The 26,491-nt window shown below is 35.9% G+C and overlaps 1 protein-coding gene across 1 annotated transcript in view; it reads right to left on the bottom strand.

Annotated features, from left to right (window-relative positions):
- ap3b1a (adaptor related protein complex 3 subunit beta 1a) overlaps positions 1 to 26,491 on the bottom strand; it is a 344,324-nt gene that overhangs the window by 221,611 nt on the left and 96,222 nt on the right. Inside the window, exon 7 of the mRNA XM_039758392.1 lies at positions 11,123 to 11,305. Within this exon, the coding sequence (XP_039614326.1) occupies positions 11,123 to 11,305 (183 nt within the window). The remainder of the gene's footprint in view (positions 1 to 11,122; positions 11,306 to 26,491) is intronic.

Genomic DNA, 26,491 nt, shown 5'->3' with positions numbered 1-26,491 from the left:
ATTGTAAAAAGGTCCTGCAAGCTTCACTGCATTTTTTATACAAAACTTACTATTTAAAAAGTCAAACACTTAAGTATTTTCACCTAGCACTAGAGAGATTTATGATCTGATTTATTTTTTATTTAATAAAGGTCATTAATAATAGTGTGCTAGCACTATACAGTAAAAAAAAAACTCATAAAAAATTAGCTCTAAAATATGAATATATAAATGGTTCAAGACCTATTGCACACAAGTAATAACTTTCAATCAAATGTGTGTTAAAAACTGAAAAATCAACTACTTTATACACACTTTATTCTCTAGGAGTTCACTTTTCAGTATAACTATAAAAAAAAATTCTCAATTCATGCAAAATGTATATCAAAATATGTTTTTTACTAGGTCTCAGAACACTCCCGTACAATAAAATGAATCAACCTAGTACTGTGATGACAGCAAGCCATCAGCAACACTAAGTACCAGCACTCAGCAGCTAACAGCTCTTTACATGTACCACATAAACATAAATAAACTCCTTTCAGAGACAAGGTGTTTATCCTCAGCAGTAATCCAAACAATAATTTCACTAAGGAAACATTCAACATAGCAATGATTATTAATATTAGAGTAATTTTACTATCAAGTAATGATAGTATCTTCTCCTGTGCTGCATTAAACTTAAACTACAAATACAACACTCTCCTTATCCCTAAAAACTCCACAATAGTGGCTAAAATTATCATTTCTCTTTCATGAAAGAGGTGGTCAGCTGATGACACAGAGGAAAAAAAAAACAAACATTCAGTAGTATTACTGGAGGAAATAACCCGAATTATTGGGGGTCAGGCAACGAAGTAGGTGGCATCTTTGGTAGAGTGTCCATTGTCAGTTATAACAGACATAGTTAGACATAGTCACAGTCCGCGAGAGCTAAGCCAAATGGCTGGCCATCCACTTCTGAACATTCTACATTGAAATCTGGGCTACTCTAGTCTATCCATAGTTCTTAGGCTCCTAGTATTACAGATGTCTTTCCAAAGGCAGGAAAACAGCTTTTGAGAATAGCAGTGGCACCACACCAAGAAAAGAAACACAATAGAGGAGGGTTAGTAACAGTTCATAATTATCACTTTAGTTATATTTTTAAACAGGTAACTAACAAACAAAGAAGCAATATACACAGTTAATCATCAGTTCTAATTAGGATATGCTAGAAGAAAGTAATTAGTGTTCAGTCTAGATTTAAAAGCGAAGACAAAGGAGCATCTATTAAATAAGCAGGCAAATTATTCCGTAAAAATGGAGCCCAGTTAGTTAAAGCAAGGTTTAGCCTGATGCAGACTTCAAAAATAATTCATAAGGTAAAGATGTAGAAAATGATTGGATTTAATGGTAAAGCTAGGAGTAGGGTGAAGTGGAGTGAGGCTGGAAAAAGTAAAGAGAAAGGAAATGAAAAACAAAGGCTCATTGATCAAGTTCAAAATCAGGGGTGTATATACACCCTTATCCACTATGGACAAAGTATGAACAAAATGTTTAATCCTCAGCCGATGTACATTTCATAAAAAAATATGAAAGCTCTGAGTGAACTGCACATCAAAGGAGAAGGGAGGGTAGTAATTACAGACAGATGTAACTGAAACAAGTAACTGTTGTGTGGCTTTGTCTCTTGTGAAATATGGAGAAAATGTAATGTAGCAATATCCTTCACAGTGTGTTATTGTAATGCCAAAGTTTTTAAATGGCCTTAAATAGGGAGAGAAGACATAATAGATAATGATCCACAGGACAAATGCAAACGAAGAAGGGATAACTTACTCTAATTTATAGTGAAGCCAGGAGTTATTCTTACTTATCAAACAGATTTAAAATAGGAGGCAAATCACCTAAGACATGCACAAGAAATAAAAGAACTTCATCAGTATATGTTACTATTTCAGGAGATGAATTGTTATCAAATATAAAGTAAAACAGCTGTTAATCATGCTAGAGTGACACAAGTATCTCCTAAAAAACAATAAAAAATAGAGACAGAAACAGGGCAACATAATTCTGCATAATGATAAAAATGATGCGTCAAAATCAAATCCTGATGCAATAGGGTATAACATCTTAATCATATTTATGAAGGAGTCACAAACTCATCACCTGCAGAACTTTACACCAATAATGCCAAGCAAGTCTGTTAAATGCTTTCTTGGTATCTAATAAAAAATAGAACCATTTTACAGGTGCAGCCAGAGAGGATCTTACAGCAAGCACCAGAGACTGACTAGTACTACCAGCCTTCTCATTATAAATGTGCAGCAATTTCAGATAGGGAGGATACACTGTGAATGAGAGTCATATCTTCTAAGCTAGCCCAAAAAGAAGTCAAAGAATCTACAAAGTTTATTCTGCTCAGCATTCAAGACATTGCAGCTGGCTCTTTAATTCAAAAAAGCTTTTCTGAATAACTGGACTCAACAAACATTGTAGTGCATTGCTCTGTTTGAAAACATTTTTCAGCTTAAAAGAAAAAAATCAAGGGAGATTGTGTTGCAATTTTCTTCACCAGGCTAAAAGCCACCAATTCAAAAGCAGCTATTCTTTCGGAGGGCATTATTATGAGTAAGTAAATTCAGATATTCTTTAACCGGCTTATAGAGATACAGAGGCAGAAATATCAAATGGCAGAGGCTGAAAAGTGTCATGTCTTGGACGCAATGTGCAGACAAGTATCACATGGACTCCAGAAATAAACTGATTAACTGAATGTAACTCCTATAGTGAAATATGTGAACTGGTGGGGAAACGAGCAGAGGGCAAGTATCATCACATTGTATTAAAAAAAAAGATAAAAATGGGATAACCACCTATTTCTGAAATACTGTCCCTAAATTCCACATGGACAACTAGGGGACATACAAACTATGGCACCTCAAAATATGTACTACTTTTTTTAACTCATATAATAATGAAAACAATTTTAAATATCACACAATATAAGAGTAAATATTATACATTACAGTGACCTCATCCAAAGAAATGGACCCAGTTCTAACCAGTGTGTTCAAATCCTCTGAAAATCGTGCATCCACCAGGTTTAGTAGTTTTTCAGAGTGTTTATACCAGATCTCAATGTTATACCAGGTCAAGGACAATTTCCTTAGTCATGCCAAGAATAGCCTTGGGCAGATGTTGCATAGTCTTCCAAAGATGCCAACTGTAAATGGAAATCTTTATATCAGCAGTGATGAGGACTACTGTATATGCCTACAAATTCAAAATCTAGACGGGGTCTGACCAGGTTCAAATCCCTATTATTTATGTCTAAAGGAAGGGGCATTTCCTAATTCTCTCATGTGTGCTGCTTGTAATCAGGTACACAATAACTGCCAAATGGTCAACACAAATACCATCACCAAGTATTAGCTCCATTCCTATTGTTGTTCACTCTCTGCATGAACACCATCACAAAAGACATTTAAAGTTCATACTCACAGATTGCCGCTGTAAACTATTACAATTATATTTGGTTGGAAGACTTGATTGGAAGTTTTAAGATCTGACACAATTATACTGTAGAAGATCAACATTGATAACTAGAGAATGAAGCTAAAAAGGAAAATGATATATTACTTCGACTGAAACCAAACAGACTAAAGGCATAATTATTATCAGCTATATAAAAAAGATGGACAATTACATGCTGCTCAACGACCAGTCTAAAATGAAATAATGTCTGGATGAAGTTTTGCAAATTCAGTGCAACAAGATGATCTATCTGACCTATTAATATATATGGCTCAGAGCATTAGTGCAACAGGAAGAAACACAAACCAAAGCTGCACGTTATGGAAATGTCAATATTAAACTGCGCAGAAAATAGGACAATGTTATGGACCAGCGTATGGACAGCGTCAAAAAGCAACGTCCAAAGAAGGGTTTTCTGGACTACATCAAATATAATGTTGCATGCTGGTCAGACATGCAAGTAACAGTATTAATGTACTCTATAAAAATGACACTTCATGCATAGATTGCCAAACTTAATTCTAGAGTAACTGCAGATTGTGGGAGAGGATATGTCAAAGATGAACAATGGACCCTGTTATATAACAGGTCGAAAGCTAAAAAGAAAAGCAGCATGTTTCTTAATTAGGCAAATTATTTTTTTCTTATAACAAGAGCAGATTCATTCTGAATAATACATTTTATTTATATGGTGCCTTATTCTAGATTAACATTTCACATAATGAACACACAAAAATCAAAGTTTCACATGCTCACCTTTCTGTTTTACTAGTTAAATCAAACTTTTCAGAAATATTTTAAGGTGTAAACATCTGTTAGTTTTACTATATATAGGATGGTGTTCACATTTACAGGTAACGTGTTCTTTAAAGCTGCAGTCTTACTCTAACTAATAAATTCTTTAACAGTTTCCAAGTTTTTATTTTACTGATTTAGCGGTTTTTAAAATTGCTTCCAAGCAACACTGTGAGTGAAATGTGTATGGAAGGATATCTCTCTCATAGACAGGCAAATGGTGGTCTAAGTAAATGACAAATATTAATTTCTATTCTAGTTTTATCAAGCTTTTACTGAGAATTTCAAAATATTACAAATACACAAAAATAAAATGTAATAAAATAAGCAAATCAACAAGTCAAAGACTATTCAAGGTTGAAAGCCATGAGCTCTAAGTAGGAATTACTTGTATTTTAAAAAATGACATCTATAACAACAGTAAAGGAAACCAAGGTCCTTTCACAAACTTTTATGTGTTTTTGTCATATTTAAACTGTGCAATATCTAAGAATTAAAATGACTATTCTTCACTAACACAAAAAACTGAAAATAAAAATAAAGAAAAAAAAGGTATTTATATTACTGAATGAAATAATGCTGAAAAAACAAAGCAACCCAAATATGCAAACAGTCAAATGAATTTAAATATAAAAATGCAAATATGCATTTTACTAGTCTCTTGAATTTATTAACCTAAAAGGCTTAATTTCCATTTTCCCTGCATCAGCTTTATTTATAAATGTCGTGCCCTATAAATATGCTGTTATTTTCTTATACTCAAGCACCCTCTTAACAAATCTTCTCATTAATATGTAAATTTAAAGTCAATCGGTCTTCTCTCTGACAGCACTATGAATTCCTAGTGCACTGTGTAATCAGCTTTGACTTGGCATCCACTATTTATCATAAAAGATGTCAGCTTAGAAAAATTATGGGAAATGTGCTGAAAGTGATTTGACTGCTGTCTGGTCGCCAGCCATTTAATTGTTCCTCAAATCACAGATTTATACCTTTAAAAGGGTAGCTTCATAGACGTTTATAATCCTACTGAAACAAACAAGACTTTTATTCTGTCTGGTTGTTTGGGATGATATCTAGTGAACAATGCTGGACGTCTGCATTAACAGTTCTGTTCCTGTGTCTGTATACTGTATTTTACAGTTCAGCTTTACAATGAAATGCTCAGAAGTGCTTCTTTATGCGTAGTGGTTTTATAGCCATAATAAATTTGAAATTTGACAAAAATAGCTCCACAATGATTTAGGTAAATAGGAAGCATTGAATCATACAGATATTTCATAACAATATTTATCTAGCTATTTCAATACTTTTTCCAATTCGCTACATTTGTCAGACAGAATAGGGTGCATATAGTGAAAAAAATTAAAACAATACATTGTTAAAACATATATCCCAATACACATATTTAATATTAACACAGTCTAAAGTCTGTCATTGAGTTAAAATTTATGAAATTAACAAGTGCCAGAAATACTTATACTAGAAAATCTTCAAATTAGAAGTTTGAAAAATAAAGTTAATTTGCACAGCTAGAAGGAGAAACACACTTTATAGTTTTCTGTTTTTCTTAGTTTAAGAAATCTGGTTTTAGACTACACAATTATTTAATTAACAAAAGAAATACAGTATAAAGAGGTTTAAAAATGCATTGATTTTTATATTTGCAGAGCAATATACAACACCATACAGAAAGCCATTAAAGGAAGATATGCCAGTTACGCTTGGATTATCCCTGAAATCTTGCAGAAGTATTGTGAAAATAGAACTGGTTAACATTTTGACAAAATATAAATAAATTAATTAAAATATAAAGTGTACTGTAATAATCCAATCAAAGGGTAACTATTAACAATATATATGAATATATCTATCCATATTCTCAGTGTCATTATAGACAGTCAGACAGATTAGATAATTGAGACAAAAAAGCAAAATAACGGAATGAACCAAACTGTTAAAAAAAGTATCTCTTCATAGAGGTTGACACCAATTGATGCCTTAAAGAATCTGTATCTACCTTGCATTGAGAAACCTGATCCAGTAGCCAAGGACACAAGTGAAAGAATCATTCAACTGGACTCTTCAAAAATCAGGTGATCAGTGAGAAAAATTAAAGTTCTGCACAGTAAATTTAGCAGTCTTAGAAATTATTCTAGGAAAAAACAATCTGCAGATCACTGGGGATTCCAGAAGAGTTACAAGGTATGAATCATACTCAATTTACATTCTGCTTCAACAGAATACTTGAAGACAACTTTCAAAGAACCCAGAAACTGGGTAAACAATATTTTCAAGATGACATATCCACAGTTTTTACTACAAGTCATTCACTGTCATAATAAAGATACTTTACTTTGCTGCTAATAAAGAAATACTTCTTTCTGAGGTCACGCAGAGGAATATCGTTCCCAATTTACACTGTTTAACTTGTATGGAAAAAAGGCATCTTAAAATGGGATTAAGTTACAGTTGTGAAAGGCAGGATATGCCATGGAAAGCAACTCACCTTGTTTTATAGTTACTATTTGAGGTCAGACACATCTAATGTGATTTCCAGATGAAGCAGAAGTAGACTTGCAAATGTATTTTAAAGTCTGATCTGACTGCAGAAATGTAAATATGCAGTTTAATAAAATCAGAAGAATGGACATTAGGTGCTAGCTTCTACATTGTATATAAAGTAAATTGACAAATTTATCACTTTAACATACATACATGTTTGGCCTGTAGTGCAATGCATTTTTTTCTTATTGTTTATATGTAACTACTTAACTTACTTTAAAAAGTAATCAAGTCCTTCAGGGAGGCAAAATTTTTAATAACTATACTTTTATTATACTAGGGGGCTCCACCCCCTGCTCGCTTCCCTTGCCAGCTCCTGGTGGCAGGCGCCTTGGTGCCTGCTACTTCGCAGCTGAGCCACTTGAAGAAGCACACCCATGGCGTGGAACAAAGATGGTTTGGTCCTTAGTTATTATTGAGGGAAAATCAGTTACTTGAGTATTTCACTACAGCTGTCTATTTTAAATACCAATATATAATAAAACAAAGTAAAAAAGTAAAAGTAGAAGTTAAAAAGTAAAACATAAGAAAAAAGTGATAAAAAAAATAAATACAAAATTAAATTACATTAACACTTTGTCAAAAACAATATTGTAATGTCCCTTTCCAAGCAGGAGAAAAAGCACACAGGAATGTGGTTGAAGCAGTCCAAAACAAAGGTTTTATTGCTCTTCTGTCTTAACTGGACAATGCAAACTCAGGAAAAAGATAAATAAAAAATGGTACCCATAAAAAACAAACTAAGAACAACCACATGTCAAACCCCTCTTTATACCCCCTATGTACATCTATAAAAACGAACAGAATTCCCTTAGCAATTTCCAAACCCCCAGCATCAGACTGGCTGCTTTATTTAAGAGTCGAAGATGTGGCTGCTCTGCCCTACCCTCTCCACAGCACTCTAAGCAACCCCATTTGGGATGGCTTTTTAGGACACACTGCCTGGTGGTAATTCCTTTTCCAAACTGTTACAATATTATGAATTATTTTATCCTCTAACTTATATTCTATAAACAATGCATTTTCGCATTTCTGTTTACATATTATTTGGGATATTTTTCTCTTTTTCATTTATTGGAAGATTCTCTTTCTTCGTGATTTTTATTATATTTAAGTGTTTTTTTGTTCATTTGCTTTATCAGATCATCCCATTCTTTTTCTATTGCGATCAAAAATTTGAAATTCTTGAATACATCATTTGCTTTTCTGCCTTGCCATTATAACTGACTACGTTGAAGAGCAAGTTAGCACTGAGAGTGTCACGGGGTGGTACAAAGACAGGATGTGCGCAGTAGGAGTATTGATTGGGCGAGAGGTGTGGAGGGGAGTGGTCAAAGCTGAATAATGTGGACATGATGGAAAACTTTTTTAATATAATAGAGAAATACAGATGGGTCTTGAGCTATGGAAACTCTACAGATACAAGCAAACACATGCAACCACAAGTTTAATTTCAATCATTAATTTTCATCTAGCGACAATAGTACTATACACTACAAACATCACAATTCTTAATCATTTTGTGCTTATGTGCACACTTGTTGACAAAAGAATCTGGCATCACACACAGTTGTGCAGGAAGCTCAATCACAGCTGAACAGCTTGATCAGAAGTTAGCTATTAAGCTGAATAGTACAAATCACTGCTGTTTAAGCATAAGGTGATCAACATACTTTACCCACTTGTGATTCATTTTACTTTAAACTATGCTTGTGCTTTCCAATTTAAAGTAAATATTGCTTGAATGTCATTTTATTAATTAACATTAAACCTTTTCATAAATTAAGTAATTGAACATTATGCATTTCTACAAATATTTCCATTAATGGACATTTTCAATGCAAGTTTTCTCTTGCATACCAAAATCAAGTAACAAATTTTAGAAGTAACAGAACTCATTCATAATCCAAGGGCCACCTGTGTTCTGTTTACATTACTGTCACAGCCATGTATATATTTTGTTAACTTCAGGGAAATGTGTATAAGAAAGACAGCTTTTTATGTTTATTTTTTTTCTTTTGGTACTCCTTTTTTCATTGTACCTTCAAAGAAAATATACAGTGCTTGCTTTCTCCTATTATTAGGCATAAGCAGTATAAGATCTTGCTTATTAATGGTATAAAAGGCTATGCAGCTACAAATATTGCAGTGAGATTATATGTCACCAGGACATATGACTGCTGGAAAAAACATATCAAATTCCTTTGTCTGCCTATTAAATATCATTGTAGAATGTTAAGGATCTAAAACAAACTAGAAATAGAGAATAATTTATCTTAGATTAATAAAGGTAGATGATATAGCTTTACAGAAGACACAAGACAAAATACACTTAAGGGAGAAAGAGAGAATGCATGTGACAGTTAATCTATAATAACTATCGTAACCAAATCAAGAGTAGGAATATTGATACATAACGAGTGCAGTCAAAAATTCACATTTAAATGTGTTTGAAACCTTGTAAGAGATTAGTCATTTAAAGGGACAATAATGTCTTTCAAAACTTTTTCAGTAATTCTATGTTTTTTAGAAAAGCATTAAATATTTCATTCATATTGAGACTTGTTTCAACACTAAAGACAACACTCTTCGTTTCAAATCTTGCAGTTATGATGCCACTGCAGCTTCTGACCATGCCCTTCCTGTCTTTAGAGCTCATGATCATAGGTCCATTTCATTTAGAGAGCAATTGGCTGTTTATATGGTCAGAAATTGTTGCCCTTTTGTTTAAAATAACCTCCACTACACAGGCTTCCACTGTAACCTTTTCAGACACAAAGCCTTTTTAAGGAGCTAAATTTTACCAAAAACACCTGGAATTATTGTTAAGTGTAAACTTGCAGAATATACAAAGTCACATACCCAAGATCTTTACCAACCAAAAAAAGACACAGCACAACAGACGTTAAGAAATTATTAGTTTACTCAAGGCATTTATATACTATGAAAAAAGAGAAAAGGCTAATAAGATAACAACACATAAAGTGCACAAGAAATAACCCTATCACAGAAATAATGATGTCTATAGGCTCAAAGGTTTTTGAACAACACATTTAGGAATACTATTAGACATTACACTTTTCTGAGAACAACAAAACTGAGGCTCACAGTATCTATTTCCCTAATAACTTAGTCACAACACATGTAAAGTATATCATTACCCACATTAAACAAATGCAATCTCCTAAGAAAAAAAGAGACTATTCTGCCCTTTCTTATATAGTTCCTCTGTGTTAAGAGACCAGTCAAACCTGTCATTTATGTGAACCCACCCAAGTACTTTGAGGAGTGCAGCACTTCTTCACCCGACTTTCATATTCTCACTCCCGCGATCAATACACCCATTTCATGCAGAATCATCTAAGAATTTCTGCAAATGACATGACCTGATGTTGTATGTGTAATATGAGGTGTACAGAGTAAAGAAAAAAGAAGACAGGACTGTTCTTTGTGGTGCTGCTCCAGTGTTGTTCACATCTGTATCAGAGACAGTCCTTGAGCTTCACAAACTATGGTGTGCTGGACAGATAGTCCATTATCCAGGACACCACAGGCTTATCCACCTGAGCTGAGCCCTGTATTAATAATTTCCCAAGGTTGCTTTGTATTTTTTTTCTGAGCAAATTCCTTTACTGCATAGTATAAAAAGGGTAGCATTATTACTTCAGTTAAATGACTGTAAAATTAAAATAAAGCTTTTCAGTGTGGGCTTATATACCCATCTACTACATCTAGGTTCAGTAAGCAGTTGTTAAACTGAAATACCACTTTTGTAACACAACACTGGATGCTTCTTAAGTTTCATACATTTATTTAATAAATATCAAATTCTTGATGCAGGGTCCCTTTCCTCAAATACGAATATTCTGAGCTAAACAAATTCATATTGAAGAATACGTAGTAATGATGTAATTGAGACAAGGGGGACTTTTTTTTTTTACTGCATTTAAAAAACTGAAATGTACATCACCTCTGTGGCAATAATTTTATCTTGTAAATAGTATCATTAAAAACTGAAAACACCAGAAAAACAGCTTCAATGTACCTTGCATTTTTGTTATATCTATAGGTTTCATGCTATTACTTACCTGACGCATTTCCTGGGCAGCTTTTGAAAAGAGAGGAAAAATGTTACTGCATTAAAATAAAACTACACAAAAGCATACTTATTCTTTTTCCCAGTAACTGAACATCCACAAGGTTACAATTGTAAAAACAACCCACAGCAAGTGACTGACTGCAAGGACCAATTGATTTTTCTCACCTCTCTCCATGGGCTCAGAAACTGGGTACGTGCATATCTGGTCAGCATGTTAATAATAACTACTTGACCCCACTCCTCAACATCCACCAAAAGGTTGCATAACTTTCTGTAATTTTTATGAATGAGATCTATGCGGTCTGGACAGACTTCTTCAAAAGCCATCACAACACTTCCAGCGACCAACTGTAGTAAAAAATAAAAAACAGAAAGAAAGCAAGAATATTACATGAAAAGAAGAGTCAAATAAAAGATTAACCAACAAAGAAGCAGCATTTAGAGTTCTGTGAAAAAAGTAATACCTTTAAACATAAAATGCAATGATGAGGAGTAAAACTTAGTGAAAAAGAATCGCCACAAGATCACAAGATGCGTCACTAATGCGATATTTACTCAAAAATTGTAATTTTGGGTGCTGCATCTTGTTAGTGTTTCTGAGTAAATTCTACTGTAAAAGGGCAAATGCATGGCTTTGTATACTACAAAAACAATTTTCAGATTACTTAAAATGCAAAAACATCATGTTAGACTTAATTCTTAGAAAACATGTATCAATAAAATTCATTTTAACTAACTTTTAACATCAACATAACAGATAACCAAGACACAAGGTTCAAAGTACTACAAATATAAATATTATCTATAAATCACTAATTGACAGATTTTGTACACTGTGCATTTCTCCAATCATGTTTAACACACTCAACTGATTTCCCCATTGAAAGAAAACATACAAACCGGTCTACATCAGATAAAAGTGATTTTGCTTTTCATTTGTGGGATTTGAAAAAGACATTTTAACCTTGGTAAATGAATTATCAGTTTTGCTTTCTGCAATACCAGCAATTAATCCAATAATTCAGCAAGACTCCTACTTTATTTACCTCACCTTTCTCTGTTGCAGGAGGCGGGTCTACAACCATTAGACTTGTATCAAGGTAACTGAGGCACACTCGTTTTAAGAAACAGAGTAATGTAACTTATTAATAAATATAAGGACTATAGAACTATTCAAGACTGGATGCAGACACACAAGACAGACAAGCATGTAAAACGCATGTTGGCTGTTTACTGGTAAAGTTTGACTTTATCTTGGAACAGATAAACAGTTTATAATACCAAGTCTTTACGGATGATGTCTGATGTTGTATGTTGTTGCTGCTTTGTTGTTGCTCCGGGTTCAAGTGGAAGATTCTGCATGCACTGGAGTGAACTCTTTCTCTTTGCTGCATGATCCTTGTCAATACTGTGCTGCTGCTTCTGGCTCAAGAGGTCTATAGTGGGGCCTCTACAAAAATGTCAGGTCATTTCTGATTTACACATTAGTCATCAGAAGAAGTCTAAGCAGATCTTGGTAAAAGCTGGAGTTCAGTCATTTAAGTTTGGACTGCAAAAGAGGTATTTTTTTGCAGCTGGATGCCTGCATCCTTGTTAAATCTGATTTCTTAACAGGCCTTGTGTGACACTAAAGTCTAGGAGAATGGAAAATACCCACTTTGTCCTACACTTGTAATGCTGAGCTCCTATCAGGTACAACCATTACAAAGTACTTTCCTGCACTGAATTTGGAGTTGCCTTTTCTGAAAATATATTTAAAGCAGTTGGGCAAAACTTCATTGCAGGCATTGTGATAGTGAATAGATTGTTGCAACAAGAAACTCACATTGGATTCACATTGTTTTATAATAAATTAGTGCCACTCTGACTGACTGATGAATAAAATAGCTTTTGTAAAAAAGGCAAAATCAAGATAACTGTTAAAATGAATAATTTAATTGCATTTTACACATCTTAACTAAACAAATTGATGAAGATAATAAAACTGGACTGAAGAGTAAAGAATGATATGTTTACAGATGTGGATTCTTCAAAAATCCAAGGTTTTTTGTTTGTGTGGGGTCTGCAAGTTTCCAATATGTTTGTATAAGTTTTTACCTATTTAATAATAATAATTTATTACAACTACTACTATTACTACTTAGTATCTGGCTGAAGTCTTTCTCCAAGAGAACGTAAAACACATTATAACTATTTAACGTTATTTTTGACTTTTGGAGCACAGACAGGAGAAGCAATTTGCTCTGGGTGACATAGAATGACAGGAATTATGAATGTTATGATTTAAAGTTTATTGTCTTAGTTGCTTCATGATACTGATTTTCTATAATATTGCAAATAAAATAAATATAAAGAGTACTGATGGCCCAGTATTGAACCCTAAGGTCCCTAGTAGATACTGTAGCTTTTGAAAAGAAAATGCTGTGTTATGCCTTAAAAAACAAGACTACTGTTCAGAAAATTAGGAATTGAACAAGTCAGGTACAGAACCCATAATTCCAAGTTTAACTAGTAATGCAACAAGTAAATAAGAAGGGAGTAGTTGAACATATTAAATGTTGATGAATGGGTGGCAAAAATAAAGATAGATAAGAAGAAAACACCTTAATCAGAGGCAAAATCATTTGTGACTGAAAGTACAGTGGAACCTCGGGTCATGAACATCTCTGAACACGTACAAATCGGGATTGCTAACACGAATTCAGAGCGTCGCTCATACTTCCCGCACGATCGCTCATTCCAACAGTGTCTCTCGTACTTATTGGTGCTCATAAATTTTTGGCTTAAACAAAATGTCGCTCATAAACAATGTTTTTTGCTCACTATATGCTACTCCTTAGAGGGAGCATTGGTTACAACCAAAAAGTTTGCCAAACTTTTGCATCTGTTCACGACCATACACTCAGGTGACGAACAAGCCAGTTTCCCTTCCGGTTCGTACACGCTGATGATTTCCGCACGTGTTCAGTCTCCCCCTGTGCAGCGAGCAAGAGAGAGAGCATGAGAGAGAGAGCGAGCAAGAGAGAGAGAGCGTGAGAAGGCAGTTAATGAAGGCAGTAAGGCCGAGAAGGCTTGTTTTTAAAGAGACTGCTTTGAGCATTGTTTTAATCTTGTATTTTTTCTATTGAATTTTAACCTCCACTTCACTTCTGTTTTAATGGGATCATTTATTTATTGAAGGATTCTGAAAGCACTACACTTTAATTTGGACTTTGTTTTTGACTGTTGTTTTATTGATTTTTATAAAAGCACTTGGCAGTTTTTGCACCATTCGATTGCTCCATTGTAGTGCTTTACTGTCATGCTCATCGGTAACATTACCAACGGTGACGGGTTTAAGGGCTCCCGGAAGTGAGATGGGAGCATGCAGCGAACCAGTATCTTCACAGACTTTACCACAAAGCTGTAATCTCCTCTCCACCCAGTTCCTCCTCACTTCCTTTATGCCAGAACTCGACTCATGCAAGGTTAGTTTTCTTGGTTGTTAATAGTTAGTTTTTGCATAAATTACAGATTTTTAAAACGTTCATTTTTTTTCCCTGTGCTTAAAACTCATTAAAAAAGTGTTTACAGAGAGCAGTTCGTAAGGCTGTAGCGTGAACTCTTGCAATGTTAGTTTTCTCTGTTCAAGGTTTTCTCAGTGTCATTCAATGTTTTTACATTTAGTTTACTATTACACTGTGCATTCTATGGTATAATTAAATATTTTTGTGCTTAAAAATCTTTAAAAAATAATATATTTACATACAGCTTGTACGGTCCTTAACGGATTAATTGTATTTACATACAATCCTATGGGGGAAAATTACTTTGGGTGGGTTCAAGGTTCCACTGTACAGTGATCTATACTAAAAAAAGGCAAAGCCCTCACTGACTCACTCATCACTAATTCTCCAACTTCCCGTGTAGGTAGAAGGCTGAAATTTGGTACTTATTTCAGTGGTATGATGCCACTGTCGGCCGACATATTGAACTTTTCAATGGTATTTGTTACTTATGGGCCCTTCTTCAAGAAATTTGGTACGCGGGTTCCCAACACTAACTGAATCCTACTTACGTACATATATACGTCCATAGCTTGCAGCTCGGTCACCGTGTGGGGCGGCGTTGGGTCCCCCAACCCAACGCCTCTCACGTTGTTGGCTGCCTGCCTATAAAAGGAGGTCCATCGCTCCAGTCTCTACATTTCCTTCCTTGCTTCGCCACGAGATTCACGTCTCCCTGCTGATAACTACAGCCTTTTTGTTTAATCCACGGCTTCTCCGCTGTTTTATTGTTCATTTATTACGATTATAGTTATTGTTTAGGTATTATAGACTTACTTTACATTGTTCAGGTACCCATTTCCTTTATCATTCCAACCGTACCCCCATTAACATGTCTATCGAGGTGATCACCATCGATCAAAGAACTGTCACTTACCAAGTGGTTTCCATGCCCAGTGATGGCACCTGCCTTTTCCATTCTCTTTGTTACATATTGCACGGCCATATCAGGCTCACTCTTGATATCCGGAGGAACATTGTGTCTTATGTATTGAATGACTGGGACAGGTTCAAGGTATGGACTGATGACGGTACAGGAGATAATTATACTACACAGGAGCACTATAAGAGTGAAATGCTTAAGCCCTTCACCTATGCATCTGCATGTGAGTTGATGGCTGCCGCTGAATTGTTCAGTTGTCGCTTTCAAGTGTACCAAAATGGACAAATATTTTACACCTTTCGACAACCGCCAATGCCTCTTAAACATCTTAGATTAACAGTTGATAATTTCAGTATTGGACACTTTGATGTTTATGAATGTTTAAACTTTCAAAAGCTGGATGTGAAGTTATCGATGAAACTGGTTGTATACTTACAACGCTTGACAGATGCCGAATGTCTCTTCAACACAAGTCCTACAAATACTGTCGTAATTGAAACAAACCATGAAACTCAAACCGATTATGACAGCAGCTATCCAAGCTGTGAGATTTGAAACAAGATTACTGTTCACATGGCCAACTGTACATTGCATGCTCAAGAGTAAGCTCAGCGCACAGCTTGGTCATATTACAACCGGAGGGCCGAACTGACAATGTGGTATACAAAGAGATCCTTAACAAATAATTATTGGTATATTTCCCTCAGTTTAAAAAGGTTTAATTTTCTTCTTAATAAAAATTTTAAGGCAGTACTTCGCCGCTGCGAAGAGCGGGCATTTTGCTAGTCTTAATATAATAGTCGCCACCTAAACAAGATCAATTATCTAACCTTTTTTTTTTTTTTAAAAATACCATTATGATGGTTTCATATTTACCTGGACATCCATGATCTCGTAAGTAAAGAAAGAGGCAAAATGATCAGGTGAAGACAGAAGCATTAGAAGCTTAGCAAAGGCATGAAGCTATACAGAAGTAGTCAATGATGGTGGAAAAACATGATCTCTTTGCTAACAGGAAAAATGATAAAGTAGAAGGAAGAGAGTACTACAGTATATTTCAAAACATGACAACTGACCCTAACCCCCATGGGCTAGAGGATAGCAAAGCAGGATGACAAACTAGAATATCACCAAAAATTATACAGTGGATACTTTGTAAGTATTGCATAAAACATGCTGATACTCAAAACCTGTAGCTATATTTTAAAGCATTTAAAATATTTTCAAACACGCTTTTGAAAGCTATAGTTATTTTTTTTTTTATTATAGCACTAAATCTAATAGGAACATCTCACAGTTAAATAGCACAAAGTTCTGGCTACGCTGTAATTTTGCATTTTGCTCTTTTTTTTTTACTTATCACTATAGGTCATAGACTAAGAATGACAAATCTATTTCCATATATATACAATTTTGTGATTATAATACCAAGGTTTTTGCATCAAGCTTTTTAACTGTAAATGATTTTAAACTCATGGTTTATTTTAATATTTTACACCCATTTCTAAGCCTCCAGTGACAAAAAGGCAATTAAAGGAAACATACCATTTCAGAAAATGATCAGATGAACTGAATTTTGTATTTTCAGTTATTCTCACAGTTACACTAAATTTTTTAATATGCAGCCGGCATTAGACTCAGAAGAAAAGCTCTCGGAATATAGTTTACTTATTATAATAGACTAGCTTCGGGCTCTAAGGGGATTTCATGCATTACCCATCAGCATAAAACGTGAACTTGCATTTATTGTCTTCAGTCTTGTTGATGTTCTGGTATCCGCTAGGCACAGCAAGAATAATAATGAACTGCACAACAGGTAATACATTTTTATTGAACAAGAAAATTTGAATGTGGCTTTAAGTGTATGTTCCTTTCTTTTCTATGCTATTATGAATATGCTTAACACAATGAAGACTGATATACTTAGCAAAACTAAGACTGAAGAAAGAAACATTTAAAGAAAAAGCTTTCTATCCTGCTTAAAACAATAAAACAGGGCTTTTGCCAGTGTGGTACACAGATCATCCACTAGAAATGTAAAGTTAACACATGGAACAGATTGGCGATAAAACTAGAAAGTACAACTTTCAAAGGTATGATCTATACTTTGGAATAGTCTTGCAATCAAAGCCAAGTTCAATGTTTAAAAACTGTGCACATTTTAGACACAGTTTACAGAGTAGTAGCCTGTTCGCAACAAATGTGCCACTTATATTTTGATCAGGTTTGAATCTACCTACATTTGTCAGTCAGGACTTTCAAGCATGAATCTCATTAAAAATTTTACTTGCAACACACACAGAGAAAAGCATCTAAACAGGTGTACAAGACTGCCGATGGCAAAGTCACACTGGACCTGTAAGATCAATAACAAGTGAGCCTAGTAATGTTAATTATATTTAGGGCAATAATTACTTTTTAATTTGTTGAATTCCCTTTCATGATAGAGGTTAAATAAATGCACATTTAAAACATGAACCTGACGAACAATACAGCAGTGAAAGCAAAAAATTACATTTTTGTTGTTAAAAAATACTGTAAATAAAATGCTTGTATATGGCCTATTGGCCTAGGTTCTGGTCATTTTACAAAGGTGGCCTTTATGGTAAGAGCTTTCAGAATCCATGTACTTGTACTACAGTATCAGCTTTTATTTTCTGACCATTTGTTATCATCTCCTATCTTTTGATTGTTTGACACTTCTTGAAGCTAGTCCCTCTCCGGTCCAAGTTTTATATCTCCCTACATACATCTTTTAAATTCACATTTATGTTAGCCTAGAATGCTCACCTTTAGCCATTGCAAAACTTCAATTCCATGTTGCCTATGACATGCACTGCTTCAGGCTGCCTGTTGTTATACTAACTAAATAGCTAAGAAGTTCATATTTAGCACTGGCTGTAACCTGGGGGTTTGAAACCCAAATTAATCAACATTGGATGTCAATTTTAGTATTTTTCACATAAATATTTTAATGAAATAAATGTGGTCATTTTAACAGGGAATTACACTAACAAGAGACTACTGGCCATAGGTGGTGTACTATATCTTTCACTTTAGCAAATTGGTCTTGGTATGAGAAAACTAAGTAACACTAGCATACATGAAACATGTTTACTTACTGCTAATATTTTAATGATTTTTTTTAAAATAAATCAATATAACTAAATCTATATAATTAGATTTTTTTCTGCAGCTGATGAAACTAAATAAGTAATCTGACTATTATGATTACGTAAAATGTTATTTTGTACAGTGCAGCTATTTATTTGTAAAAAGTCCTTCTATTTCAGTGATGGGGCAAAATTTGCCCTGTAAAATACACTTTTCCTACCTCCTAACAAAAACAACCAAACAAATAAACAAATACAGGTAGCTTGCAAATTGTAACTATAACAATGACAACAGAATAGACTATATGCACACAGTAGTGTTGACATACTTCCAGTGAAATCGACTCAATCACTTCCCTTGTCCACATTGCAGCTGTGATTTTTGTTTAGTAGCAAGAATGTACAAGAAAATGAATTTTAAGTTTCAGCATTCAGATAGTTCTTCAGCTGAACACTGGTGTGTACCTTTATGCTCCGCTTCCAAAAAGTACAAAAACATACTTTTCATACCTTTCAAGTAAAGAGAGTCCCCTGCAGAGAACACATATGTGATTTTTCATGAGCCATGGTCCACTTTCAAGACCAAGGGTTTGAATTAAAAGAAAGCAACTGGACTAAGGAGGACACTGGGCAAGGAGGAGGATGATAAAATCCTCAAGGACAACAACTACACCAGCTTCGAATCCAGTAGTTGTCAACCTAGCACTTGATGAAAACATGGCTCATTTGTCCCATTTAAGTTCATAGTAGACACAAGGTTTTACTATGTCTGGATCTTATCTTTGGAATCGTGGATGTAGCTTGAAATATATAAGCATATAAAAGCCCCACGCCAATGGGTCCATCCATGAAGCTGCTGATAATGTACCCAAGGGATGAGGACACAAAACACAAAGCAAGGGGTAGGTTTAACTGTAAAGTGCTTTTATTAAAACAATCCAGTGTCCAAAAACTGTACAGTGCTCCAATCCAAAAAATAAATAAATATTCCTTTTAAAATCAAGTGCTCATGGAGGTTATAAATAATCAATCCAATAAAAATTCCGTTAAAAACGAGGTCAAAAAACAGTGCAGGGAGCTGTCCATAAAAACATGAGCCCTAGTGAAGAAGCTCACTAACGCAGAAAGAGACTGTGCATATTGCCTATCAATGTGCATAAGCTATGAACTGGCAATATTACTCCATACATTACACAGGCAATATTACTCCATACATTACCATTTTCGTTTAGCAGTTAAACTTTTTGTCTATGGGTTAAAATACCTGATTTTAACAAAAAAAGAGATATATGTTTTTGTCTATTTCTTCTCCTAAACTTAACACAAATATTATAAAAGCCTTAAAAAAAATGTGATTTTACCATTTTATTGTTTAGATTAATTTTGCAAGTTATCCAAAATCCGTGTATACACATACTGCATCTATCCTGAATGTGCACCACATGTACAAAATTAATTAAAAAAAAAAAAACTGAAAAGATGACCACGATCACCAACATCATGGTGACAGATGTCTTCAAATTCATCAGCTCACAATAGCAGGGAAGAGAAATAGAAAACAAAAATTTGTGGTTTGACAGTTTCACAATATATAGCAATTGCTTATGTTAACAAATGTCTACAATACCCACTTATAAAGTACACCATTTCTGTAAGAAAACAAATAGCATTCGGGCCATTTTAACTGTCAGCAATCATCTCGAATGCTTATTAGGCATGACACCTCACTTTCTTTTCACTGTCATGCTAAGTTGGTTTTGTAATCCTCCTTGACTTTCAACACAGAGATATGACGAAGTTCACATAAACATTGACATAAAATTAGTTGGGGGAAAGTAAATTTCCAGTCAATTCCAATTAAACAGTTCAAACACGGGCCACAAATCGTGGATGTCTGCATCAGATTTAGTATCACATACCAATGCAACTTACAAAGCAAGTTATAAAAACGTACAAGAATGATAATAAGATCCAAGCAATAAAAAACAATGTGGAACAAGATTGTGATAAGTGGTCCTTGTTATAGTGGAGGTTTTTTTAAATAATCGTGCCCTGAGAGCTTGTAAACTCAAAACAACTACAGGTGTGCGCATGACAACGCTGCTCCAGGGTTGATTGCGGTGCTTGGCTGATTGCGCACTCGCATGCAAATGGGACTGGGTCAATCAGGTGTCTCATTCACTCCTCCGACTGGGAGGACATCTGCACATGATCAAGCCTTATAATGGCGCATCCATGGCTGAGGGTAAAAAAAGAAAAATATCAGAACAGAGAAAAAGAAAAGAAACAGAAATATAAAAGAATGGAGGTTAAAAGAAAGGACAGAGATGGCAGGATCGGGAGATGCCAGCATGCGAGAGAAAGGAGGCAACCAGCCAGTAAGAGAGCTGGCACTCGAGGGGTTTGAAGAGGGTCCCTCCACCTGAGCATTTCCTGGGGTAGCTGGAGTGACCCAATGCTCATGAGGAACTCTCGCATAATTCCGAGGAGTGGCAGCGGGAGAGAAAGGAGTGAAAACATGTTGTGCATTGCTAGTAGCACAAGGTGACAGCAGTGACCCGAGCCTGTAATGAAAGGGTTGGTTGTGTCTGTTTGTTGGGTGTCTCATCTGCTGCAAGATCCTGCGTGGGTAATATAAAGGAGACGTGGGATTTAGAAGGATACACCAGGGCTCATGAGTGTTTAATGGAACAGATTCCTGCCTGCGACTTGAAACTGATTTCATCAGATTATTTATTGACTTGTTTTTAATCTCCATGTGCACTGAATTTTATTGAAGATTATTTGTTGGTTTGATGCACTGCACTGTTAGCAATTTGATATTTTGATTGGATTTTTAACAAAAGCTATTGACACTTTGCACCTACCCATTGCTGTAGGTGTGCATCCTCAACTGCCCAGCTCATCACAGATCATGACTATCAATGGCTGCAGGTTGAAGTGACTCCCTGGATGCGGCAAGGGAGTCTGGGTCTGACCTCGATCATCACAAAGATATATAAAAACAAACAAAAGGATGAACTGCTACTACTACACAATTATACTTGCAGCTAGACCAAGACAAAAATCAGTAACCTAAATTCTTTGTCAGGACAACATTGTCCAGTGTTATCAAATCTGGCAAGAGGAGGGACACCCAGCATAGAGCCAGAAGCAGAAAGGAGATTTCTTGAAGAGACGCATGTTCTGGTGATTAAATGCCATCTCCAAACTGAGTGTATTCATGTGTCTTGTGATGGTCAGAAATCAGATGGATATAAGAGTATTATAGAAGAGGTAACTTGCATCTCTGCATTACGTGTTCTATCATATGTAAACTGAGGCCTGAACTCTGTTAACTGGTCACAATTTATTTGTAATGACATGATATGCATATAATGCATTTTGTTTCATTTTTTTCCCCACAAAAACAGAAGACAGGTAAATTTTCGTGCAGATTGAGCACCGAAGAAACAGGGAATTTGTGTTTCTGCCCAAACGTTGACTGGACATTTATCATTTATAGAATAACTAGCAGGAGTACCCAGCATTGCCCGGGAATCTATAACCAGTGAATTTCCCAAATGAAAGAAACAGAACATAGAAATAGAACAAACAGTTTTCTGATTGATATTTTATTGTAAGTTCCTCCACTCTGTGTTCTGTCTGCTGTGGTGTTTCAGACGCCCTAGAAACAGACTTTGTTGTGCCATCTGAAGTGGACCTTCAAATTCTACGTTTTTTTTCGGTTGCATGGGTATATTAGCGAAAAGCAGGACAATTATAATGCGTTACACGGTATTATGTACGGAATAAGCACCACAGTGAGATGAATTTACGTTATTGACAATACGTCGGAAAGCAAACAGATAGCACCATTCAGTCAGAAAGAGCAACACTGAAATTGTAATGTGAGTCGGACCGGTGCTGCGTTTGGGGAAAATGGTGGGGAAGGATGCTGTCTTTTTAAGGCTAGTCTGTTCAAACGTGCTTGCATATAACAGACATTGGTGAAAGAAATACAGCACTGTCAGTGCGTGTGGGAGTGTGACGTGCAGAAACGTGGGTGTGTCATCCGGTCACGCCCACTGGATTGTTCACGTTTTACATCCATACGGCAGTTCCCCTTCACCTGATCAAAGCAGTCGGCCTTCTCATACTTGGACACTTCCGCCATCTCTTAACAATTAATAGAAAGATGGGTAAAGAGCAACGCACAGAGACCAAAGCTGCCGCTAGATGGCGCCGTGGTGAACGTCTGTTGCAACTTGCGGCCATCTTGTCGATGATAAGTACGGAGACGTGTGCCGAACGTTGTGTCAGTGAAAAGGTGCCCTGCGGGTCACCACGAACATTTTTCCCAACCAAATACACCCCATGACCTTCTCCTGGTCACAAAGGAGCCCCATCCCCAGTTTGGTGCCGATCAGATGCCCGGTGCATATTTGTACGGCAGACAAACAAAACACACATACATACATACCTACATACACACACACACACACATCAACTCTGCTTTATATATTAGATGGTGGTAAAGTGAGATGTCATAAATAGTAACTCAAAAGTATTTTCTTAGCATTTAAAAACAGCAGATTCCATCAACTCTTTTTCCCCTCAAGCAAAAAACCTGAAATTTAGTATTTAGTGCTAATTTACCACCACCTTCTCCTGGGCAATTATACAGGTGACCTAGCAAAGGACTGGCACCAATACTTAACAAATCTAATCTTAAGGACTCGCTTTCAAAATGGGTGTGGTTCATAATTCACATGTCTTCTCTGCAGGAGACTCTATTTACTCATATTTACTGCAGATTCTTTTGTATTTGCAGTCAATTAGTGCAAATGGACTGATATACTTGACACTATACTATATGTATTCTCAAGCACATCTTTTCAGTGCTTGAGAATTTGCCTGCTTTTTGGTGTGCTGCTAAGTTATAATAAATATGTCCCAAGATTTTACAGGTAAGGAGCACAGACGTTTTGAGATAAGTTAGTTATACTCAATAATTATGGTTCTCTAGAGTGGTAAAGAGTTACATGTTGCTTAGCACATGCACTTATGAATTTCACTGCGGGTGATGGGTGACATTCCTACAGCCTCTACTGCAAGCAATATTTGGCCAAGTAGTGTACTTGTCATGCTAAGTTGGTTTTGTAATTACAGGCAGTGTGGTGCAGAGGTTAAGGCTTTGGACTTTAAACACTGAGGATGTGAGTTGAAATCCCTCTACTGACACTGTGTGGCACACAGAAAAAAGGTAACCACTTGTATCTCAAATGTTGTAAATCGCTTTGGATAAAGGCGTCAGCCAAATAAGTAAATTTATATGTAACCTACCTTGATCTTAACACAGAGATATGTTGAAGCTTTTAAGGCAACAGACTGTGCACATTATCAGAAACAGCCCATCCTCACAATGAAGGATGGTAGGCAAAGCAACATGCTATGGGGACACTTCTCTGCAGTCATCCCAGGAAGTCTGGTGACAGTAGAAGGAAAAATGCATGCAGTAAAATACAGTGAAATCCTGGACAAAAACCTGATGCAGTCTGCAAGACATCTAAACCTTGAGAGATTTTTTTTTTTTCCAGCAAGACAACGACCCCGATCTTACATATAAGCTACATAGGATTGGCTTAAAAGCAACATTAATGTCCTGAAGTGGTTGAATGAGAACCTAGATCTCAATCTAATTAAGAATTGATAGCTGGACTTCAAAACGGCTGTTCACTCACAATCTCCAAGCACACTGAAAGAACTTGAGCAGTTTTGCAAAGAATCATGCAGAAAATGTGCTGTATCGAGATGTGCAAATCTGGTAGAGAGACACCAGTGTACACAGCCAAAGGTGATACTAAATATTGACTTGAAAGGGGTCAATATTTATTTGCTCAGTTATTTAGCATTTTATATTTGTCCATCTTAAAATGTTGGGAAATTAAGGCTCTTTCTAAATAAACAGGATTCTGAGAAATTAACTCGTGCATTTATTTCTAGTAGGATTGACTTCTGCAATGCGGTGTTCACTGGATGTTCAAACTGTTCTCTATACAGCTTCCAGTTAATCTAAAAAGCTGCTGCAAGAATTATTACAACAACAAGAAAATACAAACACATAACTCCAGTTCTTAAATCCTTACACTGGCTCCCAGTTAAGTTTAGGGCAGATTTCAAAATCCTCCTTTTAACATTAAATGGCCAAGGTCCGGCTTACTTATCTGAGCACAAACCAGAGCGTACATTAAGATCTCAAGATGCCGGTCTGCTTATGATTCCAAGGATTAATAAAATAACAGTGGGAGGTCAAGCTTTTAGTTACAGGGCCCGTAAACTGTGGAATGGTCTGCATGCTACTATATGAGATGCCCCTTCAGCCTCAGCTTTCAAATCCTAGCTGAAGACTCACTATTTCAGTTTAGCATATCCTGACTAGAGCTGCTGATTAACTGTACATACTGCATCTCTGTTGTTAGTCATTAGCACTTGTGGTCGGGCGGTGGAAGGACCGACTGGAAACAGCTGGAATGTTGGGACACCAACTGGGTCGTCCCTTTTAATTGTCATGAGATGAACAGACAAAATATAAACAAAAAGCCATGAAAATAGCGTTTCAGCGCTATCCTGAACAGGGATCTCTTTCAGGACAAAGTCCTTTCAAGAGTCACGTGCTCCGCCACGAGGCTTGTTCCGGTCTTTTGGCAAAAGACTCTTTCTCTTTGCCAACGCTTCCTTTATAGTGGTACTTCTGGAAGGGGCGGAGTTAAGTGCTCTTGCCGAGTGGCTTCTCGGAGCTGTGAGGGAAAATGAACAGGACAAGTTCAGCAGTAGCCCCCCCTCTCATCTCAGCAGGCTATTGTGTACCTTTCCCCGGCCCTTAGAAGAGTCCTCCGACGTCCATGCATGACACACTAAAACTTGAGTAATATGACAGTTAAAATTTGTTACTAACCCTCAACTATTGTTTCTCTTTTCAGTACTCACTCACTTGATGCCACTGCCCACCTACCAAATTGTTTTGCCTGCCTAAGATAAATTCATCTCTGATGGAGGATCACAGGAATCATCGGATAGAGGGGTCCTTTCATCGGATTGGCTGCCCCAGCACTGTCTCAGCTGTGGAATGGCCAACAGGGGGAGGCAGCTTGATGCTTGAGGTCTTCAGGACTCAAAACAAGTTCATATCCTATCATGTGATATCATCTACTGTTAAATTCTCCTCTGAACTTCTAATATTTTTAATTTACTATTATATTGTATTGCGGATTACATGTGTTCTGCTCTGTATTGTATTGTATTTACCCCTTTCTTTTTGACACCTACTGCATGCCCAACCTACCTGGAAAGGGGTCCCTCTTTAAACTGCCTTTCCGAAGGTTTTTTCATTTTTACCCCCGAATGTTTTTTTTTGGGGGCGGTGTTTCCTTGTCTTCTTAGAGAGTCAAGGCTGGGGGCTGTCAAGAGGCAGGGCCTGTTAAAGCCCACTGTGGCACTTGTTGTGTGATTTTGTACTATACAAAAAAAAAAAATTGTATTGTATTGTATTGTAATGAATTTAGACCACTTTACAGAAATGTGCCTTCACTCAAGACATTCCAGTGTATTATTCTGTTGGTAAAAGCCAGAAAAAAAACAAATCCATTGTGATTCAATATTGTATAATAATAAAATGTGAAAACTTCCAAGAGGGTGAATATTATTTTACAGGCACTGTGCCAATTCGGCACAAGACTGGTGCCTATGACATAGGATTCATGGGGCAACAATACTAATAAATGTGGTAAAATCATTGTTTACTGATATTTAATAGTAATGTTACAAAAAAAGGGCTACATTTTTTCAAACGTTTATGCATCCATTCTTTACTATACCATATCTTTTTCATACCAAGACTAAGAACTAGAATACATTCCTGCAGCAGCAGACACAATCTCAAACCAGCCCTAAAAGAGAAACCAGTTTATCAAATTTTGCATTCACAATCAAAATCCACATTTAGAAATAACAG

The sequence above is a fragment of the Polypterus senegalus genome, chromosome 7, assembly GCF_016835505.1.
Source record: "Polypterus senegalus isolate Bchr_013 chromosome 7, ASM1683550v1, whole genome shotgun sequence".
NCBI classification, from domain to species: Eukaryota; Metazoa; Chordata; class Cladistia; order Polypteriformes; family Polypteridae; genus Polypterus; species Polypterus senegalus.
This window is presented reverse-complemented; position numbering and strand designations above follow the sequence as displayed.